This window comes from Cyprinodon variegatus, unplaced genomic scaffold (assembly GCF_000732505.1).
Source record: "Cyprinodon variegatus isolate N-32 unplaced genomic scaffold, C_variegatus-1.0 Scaffold297, whole genome shotgun sequence".
In the NCBI taxonomy this organism is placed as follows: domain Eukaryota; kingdom Metazoa; phylum Chordata; class Actinopteri; order Cyprinodontiformes; family Cyprinodontidae; genus Cyprinodon; species Cyprinodon variegatus.
Window position 1 is genome coordinate 221,666 of NW_015150750.1, and position 23,205 is coordinate 244,870.

The 23,205-nt window shown below is 37.2% G+C and overlaps 1 protein-coding gene across 5 annotated transcripts in view; it reads left to right on the plus strand.

The window, feature by feature from the left end:
- Window positions 1-23,205, plus strand: part of LOC107090495 (metastasis suppressor protein 1-like) — a 51,101-nt gene that overhangs the window by 22,955 nt on the left and 4,941 nt on the right. For 2 of the 5 annotated variants that reach the window (XM_015383902.1, XM_015383904.1), the window contains exons 4-10: window positions 10,236-10,320; window positions 11,518-11,609; window positions 11,751-11,825; window positions 20,592-20,749; window positions 20,859-20,966; window positions 21,108-21,205; window positions 22,358-22,622. In XM_015383902.1, coding sequence (XP_015239388.1) covers window positions 10,236-10,320; window positions 11,518-11,609; window positions 11,751-11,825; window positions 20,592-20,749; window positions 20,859-20,966; window positions 21,108-21,205; window positions 22,358-22,622 — 881 coding nt within the window. Of the gene's footprint in view, window positions 1-10,235; window positions 10,321-11,517; window positions 11,610-11,750; window positions 11,826-12,699; window positions 13,115-20,591; window positions 20,750-20,858; window positions 20,967-21,107; window positions 21,206-22,357; window positions 22,623-23,205 lie in introns of those variants that run through there. The other 3 variants (XM_015383903.1, XM_015383906.1, XM_015383907.1) reach the window with 3 other exon arrangements.

A 23,205-nucleotide genomic window follows, 5' to 3' on the forward strand; every position in this document is an offset into this window, starting at 1 on the left:
TGCCGCATCATTTTTTCACTGTAATTTTTGGGGTGTCTTTGAATTCAACCCTCTGTAGGTTGATAATTTTCATTTCCATCAAATGATGTAGCATTCTGTTCTACAACTCAAATTTTAAATTATGGTGCTTATTCAAGGTAAATCTGCCTCCATGTCTGTATTAAGATCTTTTTGACTTTAAAGACAGAAATTTTAGCAGTGTTCAACTCCTCAGTTCAAAACTGGGTAAGTAATGAAATACTTAATTCCTTATGTTGCTGCATGAGTAAACAATGTTTAAATGTAGGTCATGTAGGTGTACTAATGTACTTCTAAAGTACTGGCTATTGTAATCAGCTGTGAGATGGTTTTGAGGTGGCCTTGTGTAGAAAGAAGTCCCTTGATCAACTGTGAGTTTATGCTGGAACTTCTACACATGTGAGCACACACTGAAGCGCATAAACATGCAAAGTCTCTGACAAACACATAGTGGATGTAATCTGGTGGTAGTTATTGCAAACAAGGCCGTGCTGTGTTGCATTGGCAAACAGTTCAGTCTGTGTAGCGTGCCTCTGGTTTAAATTATCACCAGTATCCCACAGACCACAGACCTCTTAGTCTTACTGTGGGGGAAAGAAAGGTCACAGGCCTGCTCACTTAGTGAGTGCAAAAGTCCTGTTGGGTTTAATATGTTAAGAAAGGTTTTGCTTTTCACTGAGTGCTTTCCAGTTTGCACTTATGCAAACTTGTTTGAAGAAATAAAAAATTTACATTTAGATTTGTGATATACAATTGTTCATTTATTTATTTTTATCTTTATTTAAACCAAAATACTTTTTGAGAGAGAAAGATAAATAAGATTGTCAGTGATGAGATGTCTGTGATGATCTCTCTGCCTTGTTCAACTTTCATGTGAAATCTGATTATCCAATTGATATCTTTTATTTATGAGTTTGTTTGTTTGTTTTTTGTTTTTTTATTATCAGTGTTTAGCTCCCATATCTGACTATGGTGTTTTGTTTTATTATTTTTATTGCAGATATTTTTTGCATGGTCTTTAATCCCCTGTTCTTAGTTTCATGCATCATTAGCTGGTGTTTGCAGACAAAATCAGAAAGGTGAATGTATTCATAACAATATTGTGTAACTTGTTTGTGTGACTTGTTTGAGAAGTTGTGGTTAAGATAATTAGCTCCATCTTTTCAGACCAGATTGAGAATGATATAAGCAATGGATTTAATTATTTTCAAGTGGAAATTGGTACATATATGAAGTGTTTTAAACTTAAAGGACGTTTATGGATTTGATATTAAAAAGTGTGTATAGATCAATATTTGTTACTTTTTTTGCACAAAATAATCAGTGGAGCAAATAGTTATTATAATGTTTATGTTGCTTAATGTGCAGGAATAACCAAACTCCATTCTCTTTGCATTTTTTTTTTTTTGCATCAGTCCGGATGGTTGGGAAAACCTTTCAAGCAGGTACTTATATAACAATGTCTACATGCCACTGTTATGAAAGGAAACACCTAAAAGCCCGTGTCGATCTGAAGAACTCATCTCAACTTTATTTATAAAGCCCTTTAAAACAACCAGAGTTGTCACAAACTGCAGTACATATCAGGTAAAGTTAAAATTGTACAGCAACAACATAGAGGTTTAAAGCAATAAAACTAATATGCTAAGATAAAATAAATAATACAAACAAATAAAAAAAAAATAAAAAAAAAACAACAAAACAAACCACAAATGCTAAAACAAAGAGTTTTATGCTGTGTTAAAAGCCAAAGAATAAAAATAGGTTTTACACAAGAAGTTTATTTTAATGAACCTTGAAAAATCCAACCACACATATTTTTCCAAAAATATGAACATTCCTCAGTCTAAACCTTAAGTGTAGTCCGTTGTTGAAGCGTGACTCAGACTTAAGTTTACTCAGGATTGGCAATGAAAACATAAACGTCTGACCTCCTCACTGTCAATGATTAACTGTGGCATCAGACTTTTTGCACGTCCTAATGCTCGCAGCAAAACTGATCTCAGAGTTAGGTATCATAAATAGCAATCTCCTACCAAAATAACCAGCCAATTTAGTTCATTGCTTTAGGTCTTAGTTAAATCTCCCTGTGTCTCTGTGATTGGAATGTGTGTCACACCGAAAAAAAGGAAGATTAGTTGGAAAGTGGGGCAGCAAAGCCTAGAAAAGAGCAAGAAAGGTCTCAAGGGTAATCTATTCTTTTATTCACTCTGTCTCCCTCCCCAGCATCTCATGACACGCTTAATCCCCTCATTGCCGTCTTTAACTGGTCAGATTTTGGAAAAACAGTCAGATGTAGCCTCATCTTGACACAGTCCATTTACTAATGAGGTTTCTTAAATTGAGGCTTATTTCTGAATCTCATGTCTTGCATGGCGTGCATCTTTTCCAATATCATTAGATTGAGACCCAGCAATAAAGCTCTATCGCTTAAGACAAACCTTTAAACATCTACTGCTCCTTGTTCTGACATCAACATCACTGCGACAGTAGGAGTAGATTTCATTTAATTTTCATACATGTCATAGTTTTCATGCTATCATGATACTGAGAGAATATTTGCAAAAAGCGGTTCCTGTTATCAGCTTGAACTTTCCCATGGCATGGAGGACGAGGGGTTTATTTTGGTCTTGACTTTGACCGCTCATTGAACTAGGCTACTGCTTATTGACTGGATTAACTCAGACACTGTGAAAACACTTTGGAACTTTCTTCATACATCAGGGGTGATGGTAGCAAGCAGAGTATTTAGACTTCACTGGGGGAAGACAGAAAACTAAACAAGACAAAATGAACGGAGGATACAGAAAGGCTAGAGAGAGGATTTAGAGATGCAAACACTTTTATGACTGGTTTCAAAATCCAAAAGCAAAGCTCATTGACACCCTCCAGTTTTGAGAATGCAGTAGGTCAGTTACATAGATTTGCTCTTCAACAATGACTAAAGACATTTTATATGACAGGAATCTGTTAAAGAAACAGTTTAATACTTTTCACTTCTCTATCTTTTCTAAGATGTGCGATCAAGGACGCAATATGAACAGCAGTGTTAGCAATGCAGGCGATCTGTAACTCAATTTCCCAGTTTTTATCGTAACAGGGAAATTATGTAATTTGTTAAATAGAAAAACATCTACAAAATAACCTTTTTTTTTTCACCATTTACCACTAAAACATTGTTTAATGAGCAGACTGACACCTCAGTAGTTCGGCATCGATGCATCTATTAGCCTGTAGCCTATTTTCCTAAATTTACCTTGGGTCAGAAGTTCCCGCACAGTTCAGCGGATGAAATTTACGCATGTCAGTGTTGAATGTGTTTGACCTGACAAACCATTGAAATGTTATGTTCCAACTGGGCACCAATGCCAACTCCACAGAAGGGAAAGCGCATAGCTAACAAAATCTAAAGGGACTTTCCATACAGGGACAGGAGTTTATAAGAGGAGGATGGCTAAAGATTAAAACTGTTTGTATTAGAAAGTATTTCTCATGATTAACATTGTGGAACTGTGGTATAATCACTTTGGTTAGAGAAAGTGTAAAATAATCACATGTATTTTATACTTTAATACAAAAATAAATTTTGTTTAAAAACAGCTCTAGACAATTTAATTTTAAGGTATTGTAAAGAAATGCATAGACTGCAAGACCAGTTTCTGTGGTAATGTTTTACCTTTTGAATTTCAGTTTACGTAAGTAACAAATTGAAAAGGTAGGGAAGGTGATAAGTTGCCAGAGACCTACAAAGGTTCCTAGAAACATTCCTTTTGAGGTTGCAGCTCAAACATGAAGATCCATTACAATGCAAATTGAAGTTGACAAGAAAGATCGATTGATTGATTGATGTTTTTGACTCCATATTTTCTAAATAAAGGTTAATAAAACTGAAACAATCAAAGAAAACCCCATCTTTCTAATATGCTTTACAAAAAAAACACAAAACATTTTAGACTGTCTCCTTAAGTATCTGTTTCCATATTGTGCTTTTGTAAAAGGTAGAATGATTCCTTAAAACTATCATTGCTCAATATGCTGAATGCAGCACTGCAAGATAAAGCACAACCTGCAGACAGTAAATCATATCTCAGGAGCCCTGCAGGAAAATTCCCGATGCCAGCAATATATTTGGCCTGTTGGATTGCCTTTTATACTTTTCATGCTTTTAATCGATACATGTATAAGATGAGTATCCAAGTCAATAATTTGATGCAAACTGCTGGGTTTCCTTAGTAAGAAAAAGTTTAACCAATCTGTCTGTAATATATGATTGAATTGATTCTGTATAGTGTCTTGAGACGACTCACATCGAACGTTGTAAATTGGTGCTATATATGTTAGCTTAATGGAATGAAAATGTTCATTCAATCAATCAGCATCGCTGATAAACTGTGTAATATTGAATGTTATATTTTCATTGATATCATGCAGTCATATTTAATATAAAAAAAAATAATACACACACACATATCGTAGTCTGAATACTTAATCTACTCTATCTATTCAATCCAATAATACTGCACAGTGTATACACGGTATTTTCTCCTCATCTTTTGCCCCCGTCACCCATCCCTGTCTCTTGTCCTGTCTTTGCATGGCAGCTGTTGGGAACTGTAGTCAGACAGTCCAGAGCTTTTCAGCGTCAGCACTCGTCACACTACAGCAGGTGCGTGTGTGTTTGCACGCCCACACGCTGCATGTGTCTGTGCTTGTTGAGGCTAGACTTGCTGTCTGTTGTGTGTGTATTTACGTATAGGCAACACAAGACAGACAAGCTGACTCTCTGTCAGCAGATAGAGATGAATGAGGAGGTGAGCTCGGTGTCAAAGGAAGCCAGACCACAGTTAAAGGATTATATTGTTTTTCTTTCAGCCTATATGAGTAAAATAGTATCTATGTAGTTCAACTGAACTCATTTCATTGTTATCTGATATAACAGCAAGATATCAGAATAACGGAGTGAATGAAAAGCCAGCTCATATCTGTGTTGTGTGGGTGGATCAATCTGGGCATGCCAACTGCTGCTCAGCTCCAACCCTCTCTGTGTATTTGTAAAATGTTTCCTTTACTGTCTCATGCAAAAACTCATTTTCCAACCTAAATGTGACTGATTATGTAAATGATTAAATCTGTGAGGCAACCTCTCTAAATGCAATTGGTTCATCTCTGGAAGGTGAGGCAATATTGGAGGTAGCATCTGAACCTTAGCTGCATTTGGACTGTTTTGATGTTTCCAGCCGAGTTAGCAAAGTTATTATTATCCAAGCCTTCAATTTGTAGGTTAATCCACTTCCAACAAAGTTATTTAATGAAGTGTTCCTTCTGATTTCCATCTCCATTTTAGATATGATTAATCTGTGACTGTAATTAAACCTTTACTCCATCCAAAACACTTGAACAATTATAGACTTATATCTATTATTACATTTTTCTTAAACAAGTAGTCTAGCACTTACACCCTAATGTCCTTTTAAAGAGTTTCCGTCAGGTTTTAGAGCTCATCATAACACTGAAAAAGCTGATGAAAGTCATTAATTATATTTTTATAGAAAATTGACTCGTTTCTGTTCTTTACCTGTTAGATCTCAGAGGTGCAATTTAATAAAGACGTTCAAGATATTCTTTTAGAGAGGCTTGAATATTTTGTAGGAATTAAATGAACTGCACTAGGATGGCTTAAATGTTTCTTATCTGACAGATTTTAGTCTGTTCATGTTGATGATAAATCTTCCTCATCCTCCAGGGTTACCTGTGAAGTACCACAATGATCAGTGCTAGGACCAGTTCTCTTTACCAGATGTTCGCTCCCAATGGGTTGAATTATCAAACATTGTGGGATTAATTCCCACTGTTATGCTGATGATACTCATCTGTATTTGTCCATAATGCCCAACGACATGAAAACCAAGATGGCTCTAAGCTTTCTGCTTTTGAAATGCAGACAAAACAGATGTTATTCCCTTTGGACCAGAGTCTATGAAAATGACGCTAAATAGTCAAGCTCCTCACCTGGATGGAATTAAATTAATCTTGGATAATTAAGTAAAAAATATTGGTTTTATTTTGGAATAATGCAAAAATTGGAAATATCCTGTCCAGGAGTGATGCTGAGAGACTAGTCATGCATTTGTTACTTCCAGGCTGGACCATTGTCATTCTTTACCATTGGGAAGTCCACATACTGTGGTTAAAATCCTTCAGATGATCTAAAATGCTGCAGCCAGATTTCTGATGAAAATTAATATCTTATAGTTTGTATATTTCCCTAAAAGAGCACTTCGCTCTCAGTCTGCAGGTTTACTAGTGTTTTCTAGTATGGAAGGCAGATCTTTTAGTTATCAGGCCGCTCTCCTCTGGAACCAGCTACCAGTTTAGTCCATCAGGCAGACATGGGGTCTACTTTTAAGGCTAAGCTTTAAACTTGCCTGTCTGATATATCTTAAAGTTGGAGTTGCTCAGGGTGTCCTGATCTATCTATATAGTTATGCTTCTACAGGCTTGACTACGTGAGGACATAGGGAGGATGTTTCTTCAAGCTGCTTCATACTCTTTTCTCCCATATAGCAGTATTTCTTAGTTGATGAAGATTCTCAGTCATCCAGGTCATAGTCATTCCGTAAAAGTTCAAAAAATATCCACTGGACTTGGTTTTCAAGATTTGAAGACAGCTTCCTGGAGAGGTGGCAAAACTTCTTCAAATCTTGGAAACCAAGTCCAGTGGATTTTTTTTTTTACTTTTACAGAAGTATTTATTAGTTCTACCCCTACCTTTATGGTCTCTGCTTTTTCTCATCACAGTAGCTTTATTGTGTCTGGTGCTGTTTGGCATCCTAGAAGGCAATAGCTACCGTGGTCCTGCCATGAACACTTTTGATTATAGATGACAGAGTTGGTCCTGTTTTTCAGTAATTAGTCCTGTCTCTCTCCTAGAAAGAGCTAGGGGCTTTGTTTTCTTTGTGACAAACTATATGTGCTCTCTTTCAGTCCCTTTGGTATGAAAACTGTCTCAGAGCTTCCCTGCTTGGATGTTTTTTTTTCTAGACAGAGCCACCTATGGGGCTAGTTTAGAGTTATCTTTTCTAAGTATTTATGGATCAGTGATTCTATATGTTCCCTTTGTTTGTCTGCTTCTGTCTCCTTGAAACTCTGTTGGCCTCTGCAATGGGCCTGGTTCTGCTGGAGGTTTCTCCTTGTTAAAAGGGAGTTTTTCCCTCTCCACTGTCGCTGTGTGCATGCTCAGTGTGAGAAGTTGCTGTCGCATCACAATGCAAGCGAATATCGATGCAGTCAGCTGGCTTTTATTAAAAAACTTTGAACCAATCCAACTGTATGAATGGATTGAACTGTCTCTGTAATGACACATTGAGAGTTGATGAGCTGAATTGAATTGAACTATTGAGTGTACCAAATCATTAAACTGTAAGGACTCAGCTGGGCTGGTCCGTCCATGACGTAAACATCATCGTGAAATACATTTCTCTATTATTTTTGGGTGACCACTGCTCCATTTGATTACAAGGAGAATTTAAAAGGGGTAAAGCACATTTTTAATGTTTTGTAGCTTAGTGTGGAGGATACTTACGTTTTCTTGAGCTCTGTAATTAACTGTTCACCAGATCTCCATACCTCTGTCCAGCTGGGGAAGCGTATGTTAGTGTGTATCCAGCTGTGTATTATCCTCAGTCTCTTATCTGCTTAACCACCGGCCCATACTTAACCACAGCCATCTGTTGCCCATGAACAGAGCTGGCTGTGGGCAGCTTCTCTGATCTACATGCAGCAAATACCACTTCCTCTTTTTCTTTAACTTCCTTATTCTGAGTCATTTTACTCTGGATTTTATATGCATGTAAAAATGGAGATCCATTCATCATTTTGGATTCATTGACTAGTCTTCTCAAAATCCTAATTCATTCACCAGAAACCCAAATTTGTTTAAAATGCATTTCTTTCCTGAAATCATTGCTGTTAAAAAAATAAAATAAAATAAAAAAATAAACGGTTGGGTGTATTTCTTTTATTTTTACATTTTGCCCTTTTGAAATTCTTTTTAGCAATTAATCAGCTATGAGAAAAAGCAATTTGCAAACTTTTATCCAAAATAAATCTCACTATGAGGCCTTGTACCTAATACAAAACAGTATTTTTTTTTTTCAATTTTTTGTGTTCTGTTGTATTTTCTAAACATCACATTATTTTTTGTTGTTAAAGATTTTATAAAAGGACCATGAAAAATGTAAAACCTTGCATACAATTTAGTTACCTTGTATATGAACACAATCTAATGCCGTTTATTTAGTTTCTGTGTCCCACTTGATCTTACTCCTGTGCAATATGGCAGACTTTTATTAAATTAAGACATTTTCTAATCAGGAACATATTTTTTTTGTTTGTGGCGTCTGTAGTAGTGTTACATCAAGGAGCCACGCCCACAATAATAACGACACGTCACAGTGAGGGAGTCAGGGGCAACATGGACGGCTGTATGTTATGACTGAACAATTCATCGCAGGAGTGAATAAACATTATCGTGTTGTGCAACAGAGAGGTCTTTATGATTGCCATGCCTTCTGTAAAAACAAGGAGGACTTAATAAAACAGAAACAGGATTAACACTGAGCTCTGTGGCCCTTACAGGATATTAAATGTAGCTGAATAGTACAACAAAGTTTTAATTTGCCTTCATGGAAGATTTAATACTCTTTAAGCTGGATTCTTTGTGGCGCAGATTAGTTTGTTATTCAGCAATTAAAAACTATTGAGAAGGGGAACAAAACAGAAGAGCAAAATGGATTTAGATTGTGTGAAAATGAGCTTGTCCACAATGAGTTGATTCATAGAAACCATTGCTACTATAACAACAGTGTGCATACTGTTTTACTGCTGCTGTAACATACCAGTAAGCCAATGTCCTATCAGTTATAAAAACATTCACTGTTTAGACAGAACTGAAACCAGAGCTGTTTTCTTTAAACAACTCCCTCTGTTTTACATTAATGTACCTTAGGAATTCTTTTCACACCTTAAGATGCCGGTTTAGAAATCCAACCCTACTTCTTGATGGTATGTTCATTACTATAATTATATTTACACAGTTCAGACCGGTTGGCTAAAACCATCTCACGCAATCTGAGTAATGGGTTTGTTGAGGAACCTGAAATGTCTTTCACAATTTGAAGCCATCCTGATCAAATTATCAGCAGAGTGTCTGTGTTTTTTGTTTTTTTTGTGTGTGTGAGTTTTTTGTTCCTGTTTGATTGTTTGGAGGCGACAGCAGCAACTTCTTGGATGTGTTGCAAGCCAGTTGTCTGCTGGTGTTTGTTATTAAGGTGGGTGGGAGTGGCTGGGTGAGTGACAGCTATGTATGCATCTCTGCATGCTGTAAGGCGGCTGCAGACAGCCGGATGGCTCGCTCTGTAGGAGATTTTACATTTCAGAAGATTGTCGTAGCCACTTCCACACTCACACAGCAAAGAGATTCCCTCTGTTTACGTCAAAGGCTTTAACTCTGGCCCTCTTGTCTCTGTTCGGAGCAAAAAAAAAAAAAAAACACACTGTGGTCCTGCAGTGAAGCTATTGATTCATACTGAACATCTAGACAATAGTTTTGTCAATCAATGTCGCCTCCCTGTGAGAGGATGAATGCTTAGAGGGAATAGGACACTTTACCCAACCACTTTCTTTCTCTCACCTCTTTCTCTAACAGAAGTTGGTTGTTCGAGTGTTTGGATATTTTGGAATCAGTCTGTCCAGATAGGAATAACCTTTCTTTTTAACGTCATAAGTAATTTACGTTGCAACCCAGTATTTGAGCAGGTTTTTTTTTTGTTCATTAATATCCACATATGACAATTTTCTGTCTGTCATTTCTCACAGGAAGTCGATAGAGAACCTCGTGAGGCATTAAACTCCTTTTACAAAAAAATTAAAGGATCTCAAGATTATATTTCCCCTTTTTAATAGAAATTTCTGGTTTTTGATCTAGCTGTTTGTTTTGGATTAACTTTGGATTAACGGACCTTTGGTTTAGGTGTTCCTGTAACTATTTTAAAATGTTCTCCTGTTCCCATCTTACTGTTTGTCTTATTAGTTAATACAGCATGTTTTAATGGAGTAACTGAAATAAACGTTTGATGATGTCAGATGTATATAAATGTGTATATTTATCATGTTTTCTCTGCACCCTCTTTTCTTCATTATTTTCACATCTGTTTCAGGTGGGACCAGAGACATCGGGTCGGCGCTGACCAGGATGTGCATGAGGCATCGCAGCATAGAGGCTAAACTCAAACAGTTCTCACTGTAAGGAAACTCCCCACTTAACTTGAACTTGTATTGTAGCTTTTGACTAAGCAATCTCCCCACAAATATTAAAAAAGATTCATCATTTAGCTGTTGTTTCTACTTGCCTTTCACATGCTGACATTTCGGGTGAGTGGGTGACCGTGACCCTTGTTGTGGAATGCTGGGAAGAAGCCGATTTGTCTAGCTGCATGTGCATCTATAATGTCACAAAAAAAGATGCACACACCATACATTTCTGCTGAGTCTCGTCCCATTACCACACACATCTCAGACAAGAGGCTCTTTAATTTCACTTGGCATTTCAGTCCAGATTCCATTTGGATCTCCATAGCAGGCAGACCCCCGTACACGTGGGGGGCTGCCATCAACAACCACCCACTGACACGCACTTTGCGGAGATGTCTGCAAGAGGGAAAAGTCTAATTTTAGCTCGACTCACTAAGGCTGCAGCTGTCTGCTTTTCACACACTTTACAAATGTGTCTCAGAAGACGTTTATGCCTGGGTAATGATTGACAGACATAACTGCACAACCTTAGTACTTCCTCCTGTGATGCATAGACACTTGCAGACTCTTTTTCTCACAGTGTGGGTGTTTTTTTTTTTCTTTATCCCTCCCAGTCTGTCTGTCTGTCAATGATTGATGTAAGATTATATGCCACGTAAATAAACCAGACTGATGTTTCTGCATTTTTCATGTCTGACAGTCTGCTTTCCACTGCAATCAGGTGATTGATATTCATCTGTCCAACATTGTTTCCACAAACTTAAATGTTCTTTATTTCGACATGTGAAATGGTTTTCTTTTACAATCTTTTACAAATAAAAATCTGAATAGGTTTGGCATGAATTCTTATTGCGACAAAGCAAATCAGTAGGCTGTACCCTAATCAAGCTAAGACAGGTTATTGACTGGAAAACTGTTTTCTAATCAGATAACTGGATTGTATTTAAGGTTTTTAACATATTGGGGGCAGAAGTCAAGTCCATAAGGTGGTACGAATAGTTTCTTAGGCACAGTATTTATAAAAATGAATGTTGATTTTGCTTTTTATCCTTCATTGATGTCAATATCGCTCAATCTTGCAAAGGCTTCCTACTCTAGAGTGGATCAGAGAAACTACAGCGGTTCGTTTGAAGGTCATTTGAAATAATCTGGCCTTGGATCAGAGATGACAGCTCTCTTGTTTAACAGATGCTTCCAGGAGAATCTGATCAACCCTCTCCAGGAACAAATGGAGGAGTGGAAAAGGGGCGTCAACGCTTTAGACAAAGACCATGCAAAAGGTAATGTTTTCATTTTCATTACTTTTATTCACAGTTAACATTTATTCACTGTTTTAATTGTTTCTGATCACGCTAAATATTTAGTATAAAATGTGCAACAAAATAGTGAATTGACCCCGGTTAATTGGTCTGTTTGAACAGAGTATAAACGAGCTCGACAGGAAATCAAGAAGAAGTCCTCAGACACGCTTAAACTTCAGAAAAAAGCGAAGAAAGGTGAGAAAATCTTTCCTCATGAAAATCTGCCATTATCATTTGATGTTATTAGTTTCATGTCTGTATACAGTGGAGACAAAGTTTCACCATTTCTACAAGAAAGTTGCTCTGCTTATAGAAAACCATGTGTATGAAATCAGATGTCTGTTCATCAACTACATTTTATCTATATTAGTGGTAAGGTTTCTATTTAGCTATTGACAAAACAGCAACATCTGGAAGCATTGAACTTAAAAAGGTGAATTCATTTCACACTGTTTTATGTAACAGCTTTCCAACTGCAGGTGAGTTTATTGAAGCAAAGCTGCTGTTTTTGTCATAGGTGGCTTGTTAATGTTAGCCTAGCCAGACCTGAGGCATGTTTATTCCATTGACCTCTTGGTGAATTTGTCTTCTTTAAACATTTAGCCTGGTAGCTGTTGTGACTCAGCTGTTAGTGACCAACTGTACACCATCTGTGTTAATATATGAGATACAGTGGTTTTCTATGAAGTATTAATGTAATATTTTATAAGATGTATGTATTTATTTCAAGCAAGGCTGGTAAAAAAGTTCCAGAATAAATGATCTGTCGTGGGGAAACTTATCTGCTTTTTTTTATTTGAATGTATAGATAACAAAATTTAGCTTAAGTTTTATTAAACTGCATGTGTTTTAAACAAGTGTTTTCCCACTGATTAGGTTGAGCAGCTCTAGAAAGGCTAAACATTGCCTTACTTGGTAAACACTGTGAGAAGGAAGGGGCCTATTCCCTCTGCAGCTCTCTTGGCCGAGGTTCTACATACTCGCTCACCTAACTGGAAAATTAATACTGTGCTATAAAAGACAGCTGGTTTGCTATCATTGTGGCATGTTAATGGATTTGCAGTGGTTTCAGGTTTAAATGAGTTTTTGGAAACAAGAAACGCAAATAACATACCAAAAGGCTGCAAAGACGTTAACTCGTGAAATACAAAGAGGGAAATTGTTCCTGTTTGGTTTACCCGTCTTTTGTAGTGCAGTAAGACTGTTAAGATTGGACTAAAGGATCTATTCGATCTTTGCAGGAACAAAGCTGCACTAAAGTTAAATCAAAGTCATTCAGTATCTGCTTTGATAAAATTTCCTAACATAGTGTAACTCTCCATGCTTGAATCATTAAACCGTTTTAGAAGCAAAAGCACACATTCATATGATAGGTTAGTGTTTAGAGCTGACAGTTTCTATGTTCATGTGGATCTTTTTCTCCCCCTGCCCCCCTGTGGTTCTGATATTCTTCACCTATTGCTGCTCTGCAGCAGACAATCATGGTAAGTCATTTTATCGACAATATTTACATCGATCATGCTAAAGTTCATCAAGCATCCTGGTTTTTTAGATAAATTTACTAATGTAGGTTGTGTTTTCTGTAATGCATTTTCAGTTTTTGTTTATAGAAACTGTAGCAACATGTTGGTCCTATTTTAAGTGCCGGCTTCTTTTTTTAGGTTCACATATTTAGGCTATAATTAAGGATTTGGACTTCTTTTCATTTTTCCCCCTTGTAAACGTTTTAGCTTAGAACTAAATCACAAAATTTTACTTAAACACATCTTTACTTGTGTAACACTAACATAAATGAGTTTAAAAAATGCCCTTCAGTCTGAGCCATGAAATCTGGTAATGCATCATAAAAAGAGGACTAACTAAAGTTTCAAAAGGAATCCCCCGTCTGCTTACACATCTGCTGTGTTGTTAGCTATACATGGTTCTCATTCTAGAATGATGGTGTTTAAGTTCTGGATTCTTTAGGTCTGGAGTAGGATTCTCACCAGGTCCAATTCTATGATATATATCTATATTTTTCTATGTATGTTTACTTAATAAGCCCACCCCTTTTTCTTTGGATGTTTTCTCCATGTTGGAGGCAAGGTTCATATCTCCTCTTGAAACAAAAATCAGATTGACCCAGAACACTGTTTCCACTGATTTTAGGCTCATTAATAGTCAGTTTATCGGCCTAATTTCAATTTAACTTTGACATATTGTAACCAGCGTTTTGTGCCGAAATATATACCGGACAGAGTCCTGGTCGACGGAGCGCAGATGTCAGTCAGAGAACGGATATGCTCATATAACATCAGCGTAGTATCCTGAACTTGAGCGTAGCGAGGACAAATATGAGCGTAGTGGCCTGCTAAGCTGATATGTGCTAGAAAGAAAATAGGAGTACATAATACATTTTTGTTTCCTATTTTTACTTCTCATCTTACTGTTAAAGATTGGATCTGTGTCTACACCTTGAAGCTTATTCTCTCTCTGGAACTTTTCCCAAAAACAAATCACTCGGGACAAACTCTTAAAATAACACTGCATTATGTATTAAATAACCATGAGACATGATGACAGATTTTGATAGAACTTGTAATCTTACTCAGATCAGAGAAATTGCTTAGGGTTACAGAAGGCAGCTGATCAGGCTCACCTCTCAGAAAGTGGCCCCAACAAACAGGTAGAGAAGCATTTTATACTTCAGTGTACCATATCATCACATCGTCACATAAAACACGTTTGCAGATGAGGAGACATCCATGGCTCCAGCCTTATCAAAATATTACACTTTGTTCTTAGACACCGCTCTCATTCCATTCCCAAATATTTGCCACGTACAAAATGAAGATTATAACTGTATATAGCCGGACTGAGGAACTGCCATAATTAGATAAACTGCTGGGGAAAACATCAGTTCTGACACGCAAAAGGCAGCTAATATTAAGGTATAATAAACTCACACATCATCAATGATAATTATCCTAACACTACTGACTAAAAGTTGAGTCCTACCTTTCCCCCTCCATCAACCATTTATGCCTCTACCTGTTGGTGCAAACCCTGGAAACTAAAAGTATTTCTTTATATTCAAATATGAGATTTTGACTTTTAAAATTGTGCAGGAAGCATGAATAGACATTTTATGACATAGAAACTAGAAGAAAATCTTTGCTTTCGGATGTCTAAGCTTTTGCAAACCTTCTGGACTCTGTTAAAGATGACATCTTTGACTTGGTATGTTCAGCTTGATTAGCCTTTATGTCAAAGCTTTTCAGCAGCCGAGAGCTTAGAGCTTGGGCCTTTTGACTAAAGGCAACACTAGACGGCATATTTTATCTTATTATTTTTTACGCTTCCACTCTGAGGGTAGTGCTATGCCTCATCTCAAAGAGCTCAGCCTTTGAATGCTGCTGCACCTGGAGCCAGCAGCTTGAGTTACTGCAGTAATATTCACCTGAGGGGGAACAGCTCTCAGTCTTCTCTCTGTATCTGCATATTTGACAGTGTAACTACAGCAACTGATGCTGTTTTATGTGTTGCTAGAGAATCAAACCTTCAAGTTAAATGAGAACAGTTGGTAATGGGGAAAAATCTGCTTATTATCCTTATTTAATCAGTTCAGCCACTGTTTCCAATTTATGTACAATGGAAGACATCAAAAACATGAAGCCCTTAGCAGATGAAAAGATTTATTAAAATTAAATAAATATTCCTTTTGCAGTAAAGAAGTGATTTTTATTTTGTTAAAAATAGCTTGAAAAAACTGTATATCCTCATCAATAATCAGTGGAAAATAATGGATTTGCATTCAATAGTCCAACCCTTTTTGTAATTCCTAACAAGCTTCAAGCTTCTTTTTTTTTTAAACTGTTTTCTTTTGACTGCTTTTCTTTAGTTAAGAGGTCTAAGCCTTTCAGGTGGAAAGGCCTTATTGTCATCACCCTAATCTTTAGCCTTGTTGATCTAATCGTAGATACTTGAACCCATTTTTTTTAACCAAGCCGTGTTTTAGTTGTTATTTGCGATAATCAGATTTAATAAAATTTAATGTATATGTTTATGCATATGATTTAAAAGAGAAACATTTGTTCCCTCGAGAGGATAACGTACTATCTGTCCTTCCAGACAAGATCTGATGTTTTCCTATCAGTCTCATGAGAGTGTTTTTTTCCTGACCCAAAAGCCCAGCAGCACTTAGAAAAAGTCTAAAATTACAGTCTAATTTAATCAATGGCCATGTGAAAGATGGAGCAGTTAATCCCATTTGTCTCTGCACATGTTTCTACATGTGTGAAGAATGAGGGACAGTTCCACCCCTCTAGTCAAATCACTCAAAGCTGGTCAATCCTGTAGAGAAATGCTTCAAATCTGAAAAGTCTGAGTGGCTGTGCCTATAGTTAAAGAGGGACACATTTTTTTTTTTTTTTTTACATTTTGTCCCTTGATTTTACGTTATTACATCATGTTCTATTCACCCATATGAGATTTGTGTCATTTGGAGCTGTTCTGAAGATATTCGGTTAGGTTATATCCAAGTAACGTCTTCCTATGGGACACGACTTGAACAACTAATCTGTTCATAATTTATTCTTTATGGTACACCAGCATTCATAACATGTAGGCGAATGACTGCCCCCAGACATCCGCGGTTATATTTTTCATATTTATATTTTTTTTAAACACAGCGGCGCGTGTATGACATCATCCACATACCGGACTGGAGTTGTGACAAGCAGCCCGGGCCACAGGCAGCTACGCTCCACCCCTTCTATGCATTCGGCTAGCTGATCTGAATCGGTCAATTCCATTTGGAGAGCGAGATCATCTGTGGTAGTAGCACTAGACATCAGGCATTTGAGTAAAACTAGCAGCAGTTCAGCGGATAGGATGAATGATTGGTAGCCGGCGCACGCGGATGACGTCATACACGCGCCGCATTGTTTTTACTTGGATTACAAAACCGAATATCTTTGAAACAGCTCCAAATGACACAAAACATGGGTGAGTAGAACATGATGTAATAACATAAAATCAAGGGGCCAATGTAAAAAAAAAGCGGCGTTCCCCTTTAATGGACACTCCTATTGTACAGTGTTGGGTGTGAATATTATTCTGGATCTAGGGTGAAAAATAAACACATTTAATAACTAACAGTCACCTTAATAAGATATAATAACGTTAACAGCTTTTTTGGTACCATGTTCTAAAGACTGTTCTTATGGACAGAACCAATATTTGTGTTTTTTTTATCTTTATGGCAGGCCATTTTAAAGTTATAAATTTGATTAATTGACTTATTCAAAGTCTATCCAAAAGTTAACTGTATAGAATCTGAGCTTATATTTTCTTGTTTTTTTTATCAGTTGTGGGTGTTTTTGTTTGTTTGTTTTTTACTGAAAATGGCAGCAACATAGCCTGTGAAGGTCCTTAATCTTCAGTCTAGTTTGTTGGATTGTAGTTCAAAGCAGGTCGAGGACAGTTGGCCGCTTTGTGGAGTAGTTTCCCCCTTTTTTAACCTGTATGTTGGAATTTCATCCCTGCTGTCATTTTGGGCCCTAAACAAAGGATGGTGACAAATTACAAGCATGATGGATGATTTAAAAAAAAACCCAGATAACATATTTAATTTCATAAAGATCTATTTTAATTTCTTTTAATCCCTTTTTCATCCCTAAATATGACAGTTTAGAACCTGCCACCAAACCAGATTACCTCTGATTAAACTGAGGTAAAAGAGTTTCCTTGTATAGCAAACCTTAAATCAGTCTGTATTCTTTTAAAAGGGATCTGTAAATCATGTAAAGATTATATGTGCTGTGAATTGGTGATGCATAAGTTAACTGAAATGACCCGCCAGCTGTCGGACAAGGTTTATCTGATACATATAACTATTTCATTACAGTAGGCTAAAAGCAGATTACAGAAAATTACTTCAAATCAGAAGTAATTGTTCAAAGGGAATATGAAATGTTCCAGTTTTGGGACACAAAGAGTTTAGAGAATCTCCAATGACAAAATATTGGCTTTAAAACTGTAGAAGAAGAAGTTGGCAAAGTTAAAATCGTCAACACAGAAACTTCTGGAGCTGTTCTATGTCATTTTAATGGATTCATCATTGACCTGTAAATGGAAGATTTCCCAGGCTGCTCTATCTGTCTTAGGCAATGTTCCTCAACTTAAGGCTCTGCTTTTCCAAGACCATTTTGGTTATGTCAAGAAAGCTGATTGCCACTGCCACATTAAATGAGTTATGAAAAACAAATCTCTAAATGGAACATGTGCCAATGAGACATCACAGCTTCTTTTCCTTTAGGATGGAAGAGTGTTTCTTCTCTATTAAAGTCAGCTCAGGCCAACTTTTTTAAACATAAGGCTTACATTTCCTTCTCAACTTTGCCTGAACTTTAAAGTCAAGCCTGCCTTCTGCAGCGCTTATGTGTTGTCTTGACATGCAAAATGCATTAAAGCAGCTAATTTGCTTTCTGTAGCTTCAGCTGTTGGAAACTATACTTTATAGATCCTAATCACAGATGGTTTTCACATTACATTACAGTAATGATAGAGATGTTTATAATTAGTGATTACAGGAGTATTTGAGGTGTCAAATTATAAATAATGTCCAAGGCAACCGGATGGAAAAAGGTTTTGCCTGCAGGTACAATGATGACAAGCAAGGTCCTGCTGTGGAAAACGGACTAATAAGTGAGGCCTGTTCAGATTCAGTCATACCCTTAAAAAGAAAGTTCATTTTGGATCAATTTTGGACAAAAAAAAAAAAAAATGCAGAAGTTTGTTTTTTCCAGTAAGATTACAACCAGTTTACTGCTGTCCAAAATTCTTGCTTAACTCATGTTAGCATAAGAATAAGGGAAATTAACTCTTATATTCAATTTACAGAGGCACTCAACTTCTGTCACATTAAATTTATATTAGATTAAGACTGTGCCGTTTTTACCCCAGCCCTTTAGGTGGCGGTAAAGCGCTTTTTGTGGGTTTCCCGCTGTTCTGTCCGATGAGCATACCCAGTCAGACCAGCATACCCATAGTCAATACCCATTTATCCCTTTAGGTTATCCCTTTAGTTTTGTATGAAAAATTAACTTTAAACTACCTCAACGGGTGCTTATCCCTTTAGTCATGTGCAAAAAAAATACATTTTTATTACTTTTTGGTCTTTATTGATCTCATCTTAAATGTTTTTTTGTTTTTTTTGTTCATGACTAACGGGATAGATTCCCGTTGAGGTAGTTTAAAGTTTATTTTTCATACAAAACTAAAGGGATAAACGCAAATCTGAAATTTTGCGCATGCGTATTGACTATGGGTATGCTGGTCTTACGGGGTATGCTCATCTGACTGCACCCCGGCACACAAAGGTCGCAGTTGTAGTTGTAGTTAGCATACATATTTATGCATGCAAGTAGCTGTAAGCACTTTTACAGTCATGTGAAACATCTACATGTTTGTAGTTAGCTTTTGCAAAATTGTTGTGGAAGGCTTCAGATTTTTATTTACATTTTATTAAATCCTTATCTTACATTGATTTGTTGGATAGCAATAAAAAAAAAGTATATGCTCCCTGAAATATCTTATTTTTAAAGATTGTTTTTCAGATATTTCATACAAAACTCAGAAAGCCTGAAGCTCACCACATAAACATGTCACTTTGTAGTAAAAGTATGATATTTACCTCTTGAAGATTCAACTTGGTTTAGCTATGGTTCCTCTGTTAGATTTAGCTATGGACTTTGACTTGGCCACTCAAAGCATTTCTTTTCCAAGCCATTCTGAGGTGGACTTGATGTGCTCTGGGTTATTGACCTCCTCAGCATTAGCAACGTTTCTTTGAGCTAAAAAGCCATGAGCTGATGGCCAAGCATTCAGCTTCAGGTTTAACCACTGAGGATAATTCCATCAGTTAAAGCATTGTGTCCAGGTTTTTAAACAGCAAAGTAGTCCCAGACCATGACACTTCCACCTCTATGCTTTAGAAATATAAATACCGTATTCCAAGTTTTCTTATTCCAAAACACTGCTGGGATTTTTTTTCAAAACCAGAAGGAAGCGGTAAGGGGGCCATTACTACTTGTTTTGTTTTTTTTGTTTTTTTTACAACATTGCATGCATATAGAGTAAACCCCACTCATATCCAACTTCCTTTTTGTTTATTTATCATGTTCATCTCACATGAAGGAAATTACAACCAACGTCCAGAAAAGAAAGCAGTTTGTTATCCCAAGACAGACATATGAGCGGATAGAGACCACAGTCCTTGATATATTAAAGTCAAAACATGTTTTCGTGTAACCTTATCTCTAGTGGTTAGATAATGCCTCGGAGGCCCGCAGTGCATCATACGGTCACGGGCAGTCACCAACCTTCCTGCCTCCTTGAAGAAACTCAAGAGGTCCCGATTTGGCTTCAGGGCATCCTGTCTACAAACCATAACCGTACACACAAACAGTTACAAATTAGACACACACACATTTCTGCTGAGCAGCAAAGCAAAACGACAGGCAAGGCTGAGCGAGGAGATAACCTTGGAGTTCTAAATGTCCTATGGATTTGCATATTTATTGTTAAAACTCTGATATAGACAGCTGGTGAGCCAGATGGGTTTGTTGCTACTTTGCTTTCTGGGTAGGTTAAAGTCTTTCTAGAAACTTTCAGTAATATTAATGCTTGACATGAAGAGGAGTTTAAAAATGCAAAAAAAAAAAAAAAGCTGCAACCTTTGAATAAATTGTTATAATAATCTACAGACAACAGATTTGTCTAAAGAAGATGATCTCTTTTACCTCTTGAACAAGAGCAAAGAGAGGCTGAGGTGAAATCCAAAAAGTTATATACCTTTCCATATTCAGTGCATGTTGAATGATAACCTTATTGTTTGAACCATGGTGAAACGTGTTGCTGTTTAATTGGTTTAACACCTTCCATATGAAATAAACGTCATGTTTGTGTTTGTTCCTGAAGGCCGCGGTGACTTCCAGCCCCAGCTGAGCAGTGCCATGCAGGATGTGAGCGATAAATACATCCTCCTGGAAGAAACAGAGAAACAAGCTTTGAGGAAGGCTCTGATTGAGGAGAGACAAAGGTTTTGCTTTTTTGTGGCTTTGCTGCAGCCTGTAGTGGTGAGTCAAAAAAAAGAGGATCATTGTTTTGTTTTTTCATTCATGTTGCATTACTGTATACAAATCTGTTTATGGGTTTTCTACTTAGCATGTGCTTTGATGCTTTTAGGATGAAGAGACCTCCATGTTGGCAGAAGTTACCCACCTCCAGACCATCTCTGAGGACCTCAGGGCCTTGACCTCTGACCCAAACAAGCTTCCCCCTGCTAGTGAACAGGTATGGAGAAAAAAAAAAAAACTTAAAACACTCCAAAATGATGAATTATTGGTCAGTTTGTGTTTTTTTACAGCCCTGTAACAAACATTATTGGATTTTGCCTTACTATTAATATTCTCCTTTTATACCTACTTCTTTAAGGTGATCTCAGACCTGAAGGGCTCAGACTATGGTTGGTCGTATCAAACGCCTCCTTCTTCTCCCAGTACTACCATGTCCAGAAAATCTAGCATGTGCAGGTAAGCTCACGCAGCTTTGATCCTTATCTCTTATCTCATAGGTACAAATTTGTACCAATAATATATCTGGGATCATTTAGTTTTAAATCAGAAATTTGAACAGCCTTTAAAATCCAAACCGTGGCTGACATCTAGTGGCCAAGATGAGCTGGAGAAACAACTTTTGACCACAAATCTTTTCATACAGTGAAGTTTAACAAACATAAATTAGGTTTATCACACTGTGATGATAAAGTTTTTACGATTCAGAGGGCTTTCAGTTTTTTTTTAGCTGTTCAGACTTTGACTTTCTCTAATGGTTTCCAACCAGAACTGTTCTGTTTAAAGTCAGAGATCTACCTGGTGGGTTTTTCTTTGGATCTCCATCTATTCTGTTAACATTTTCTACAATGAATTCTTTGGTTTGAAGGGAATTTTAAAACTAGATTGGTTAGTATTGATATTTATTTGAAGGTGATTGATTAAAAAAGAATGTGTTTTGTTTTTTGATATAATATCTCACTTTATATGTGACATTTTGAATTTGACGATAGACACAATAGACAGTCTGTTTTCAGCTTTTTAATGAAAAGTGAATGTAAGCTAATTTTTTGTTCTGTCCAAATTACCTTTGGGGTTTTTTTATCTATTCTAAAAAGTAAAACTAAGTTGTGTATTTTGTCATCATTGTCCAATTTTAAATGTCACATATTTGGACAAGTTTAACAAAAAAAAAACATTGTAACAGAACAAAAACAGAGCATTCTCATTAAAATGTTCATCAATCTTTGCGATTTGTTGATTGGGATTGGGAATATTTCTTGCTTATTATTCGCAGTGATTTGTGTAGTCTAAATTGAAATAATCAGAATTTATTTGGTTCTTTTGTATTTTTATGTAATTGCTAAAGGTTTACCATCTGTATTTTTATGAGTTAGATTGGATCAGTTACTGCTTGCTGCATCGTGTCGTGTTAATCGTTTCCCACCCTGTCTCCTCCACATCCCCCGTTATCCTCTGCGCTTTATCTCTCCACTGTGGTCCTCTTTATCCAACCCTTCCTCCTGAACTCCTGTCTTTTGGATGCCTCAATTGTCTTTAACTCTTCACGTCGCTGCTAAACCTCTCCCGCTGGTCCTCCCGTTGTGCCATCCCTCCCGCCCCCTTTCACAGTAGTCTAAACAGCGTTAACAGTAGTGACTCCAGGGGTTCCGGTGGCTCTCACTCTCACTCTCCTTCCTCCTCTTCTTCCTCCTCTTCCTCACATCACCTCTTTCACCATCATCATCCCTGCCATCGATACCGCAGCTCCACGTTACCCCTGCAGGCCCCGGCTCGGCTCTCTAGCATCTCTTCCCACGACTCTGGCTTCATTTCTTCATCGCAGGACCAAAATGCTTCTTCCAAATCGTCTTCACCGATGCCAGCTGAAACAAAGGTAAGAGAGGGAACAGAGATACTCATATTTATTCCTGTTTTCAATAGAGCTCCCTGCTGAGAGTAAGTCTCCTTAAGACAGACAGTTTTGTGGCTGTGGTAAGCATGTGAAGTCATTTCAGTGCTATTACTGTAGCATAAATATGCAGGAAATTAGGCTACTTCCTTTCTAGCCCAGGGTAAAACAGGTCAGAGTCATCCTGCTATAAAAAAAACCACCGCTGTGACAGATTTTGGTTTGGCTAAACTTAAAGGCCTCAGAATACTTTCTGCTTTATTTTCATTAAATGAATCATAGTTAAATTATATGTTGCCTGTACGTCTTACATGCATTAAGAGTAGGTCTCCATCAGCGGGCCGCACTCGGCTCCGTCTGACCATTTTACAAAAGTTGTGAGATGATAACGAGCGATTGAGTCCAGGGGATTGTTCGTGCCAGCTTTGAGGCTTGCAGCCGACCGTGAGAGCAGCTGCTTTAGTCAACGTTGTGTCGTTTGCCAGCAACCAGAGTTCCTCAGCCCAGAACACACTGGTTTAGCCGGACTCCAAGTTTTTATAATTCACTGAAGGTGGTTTGGCAGCAC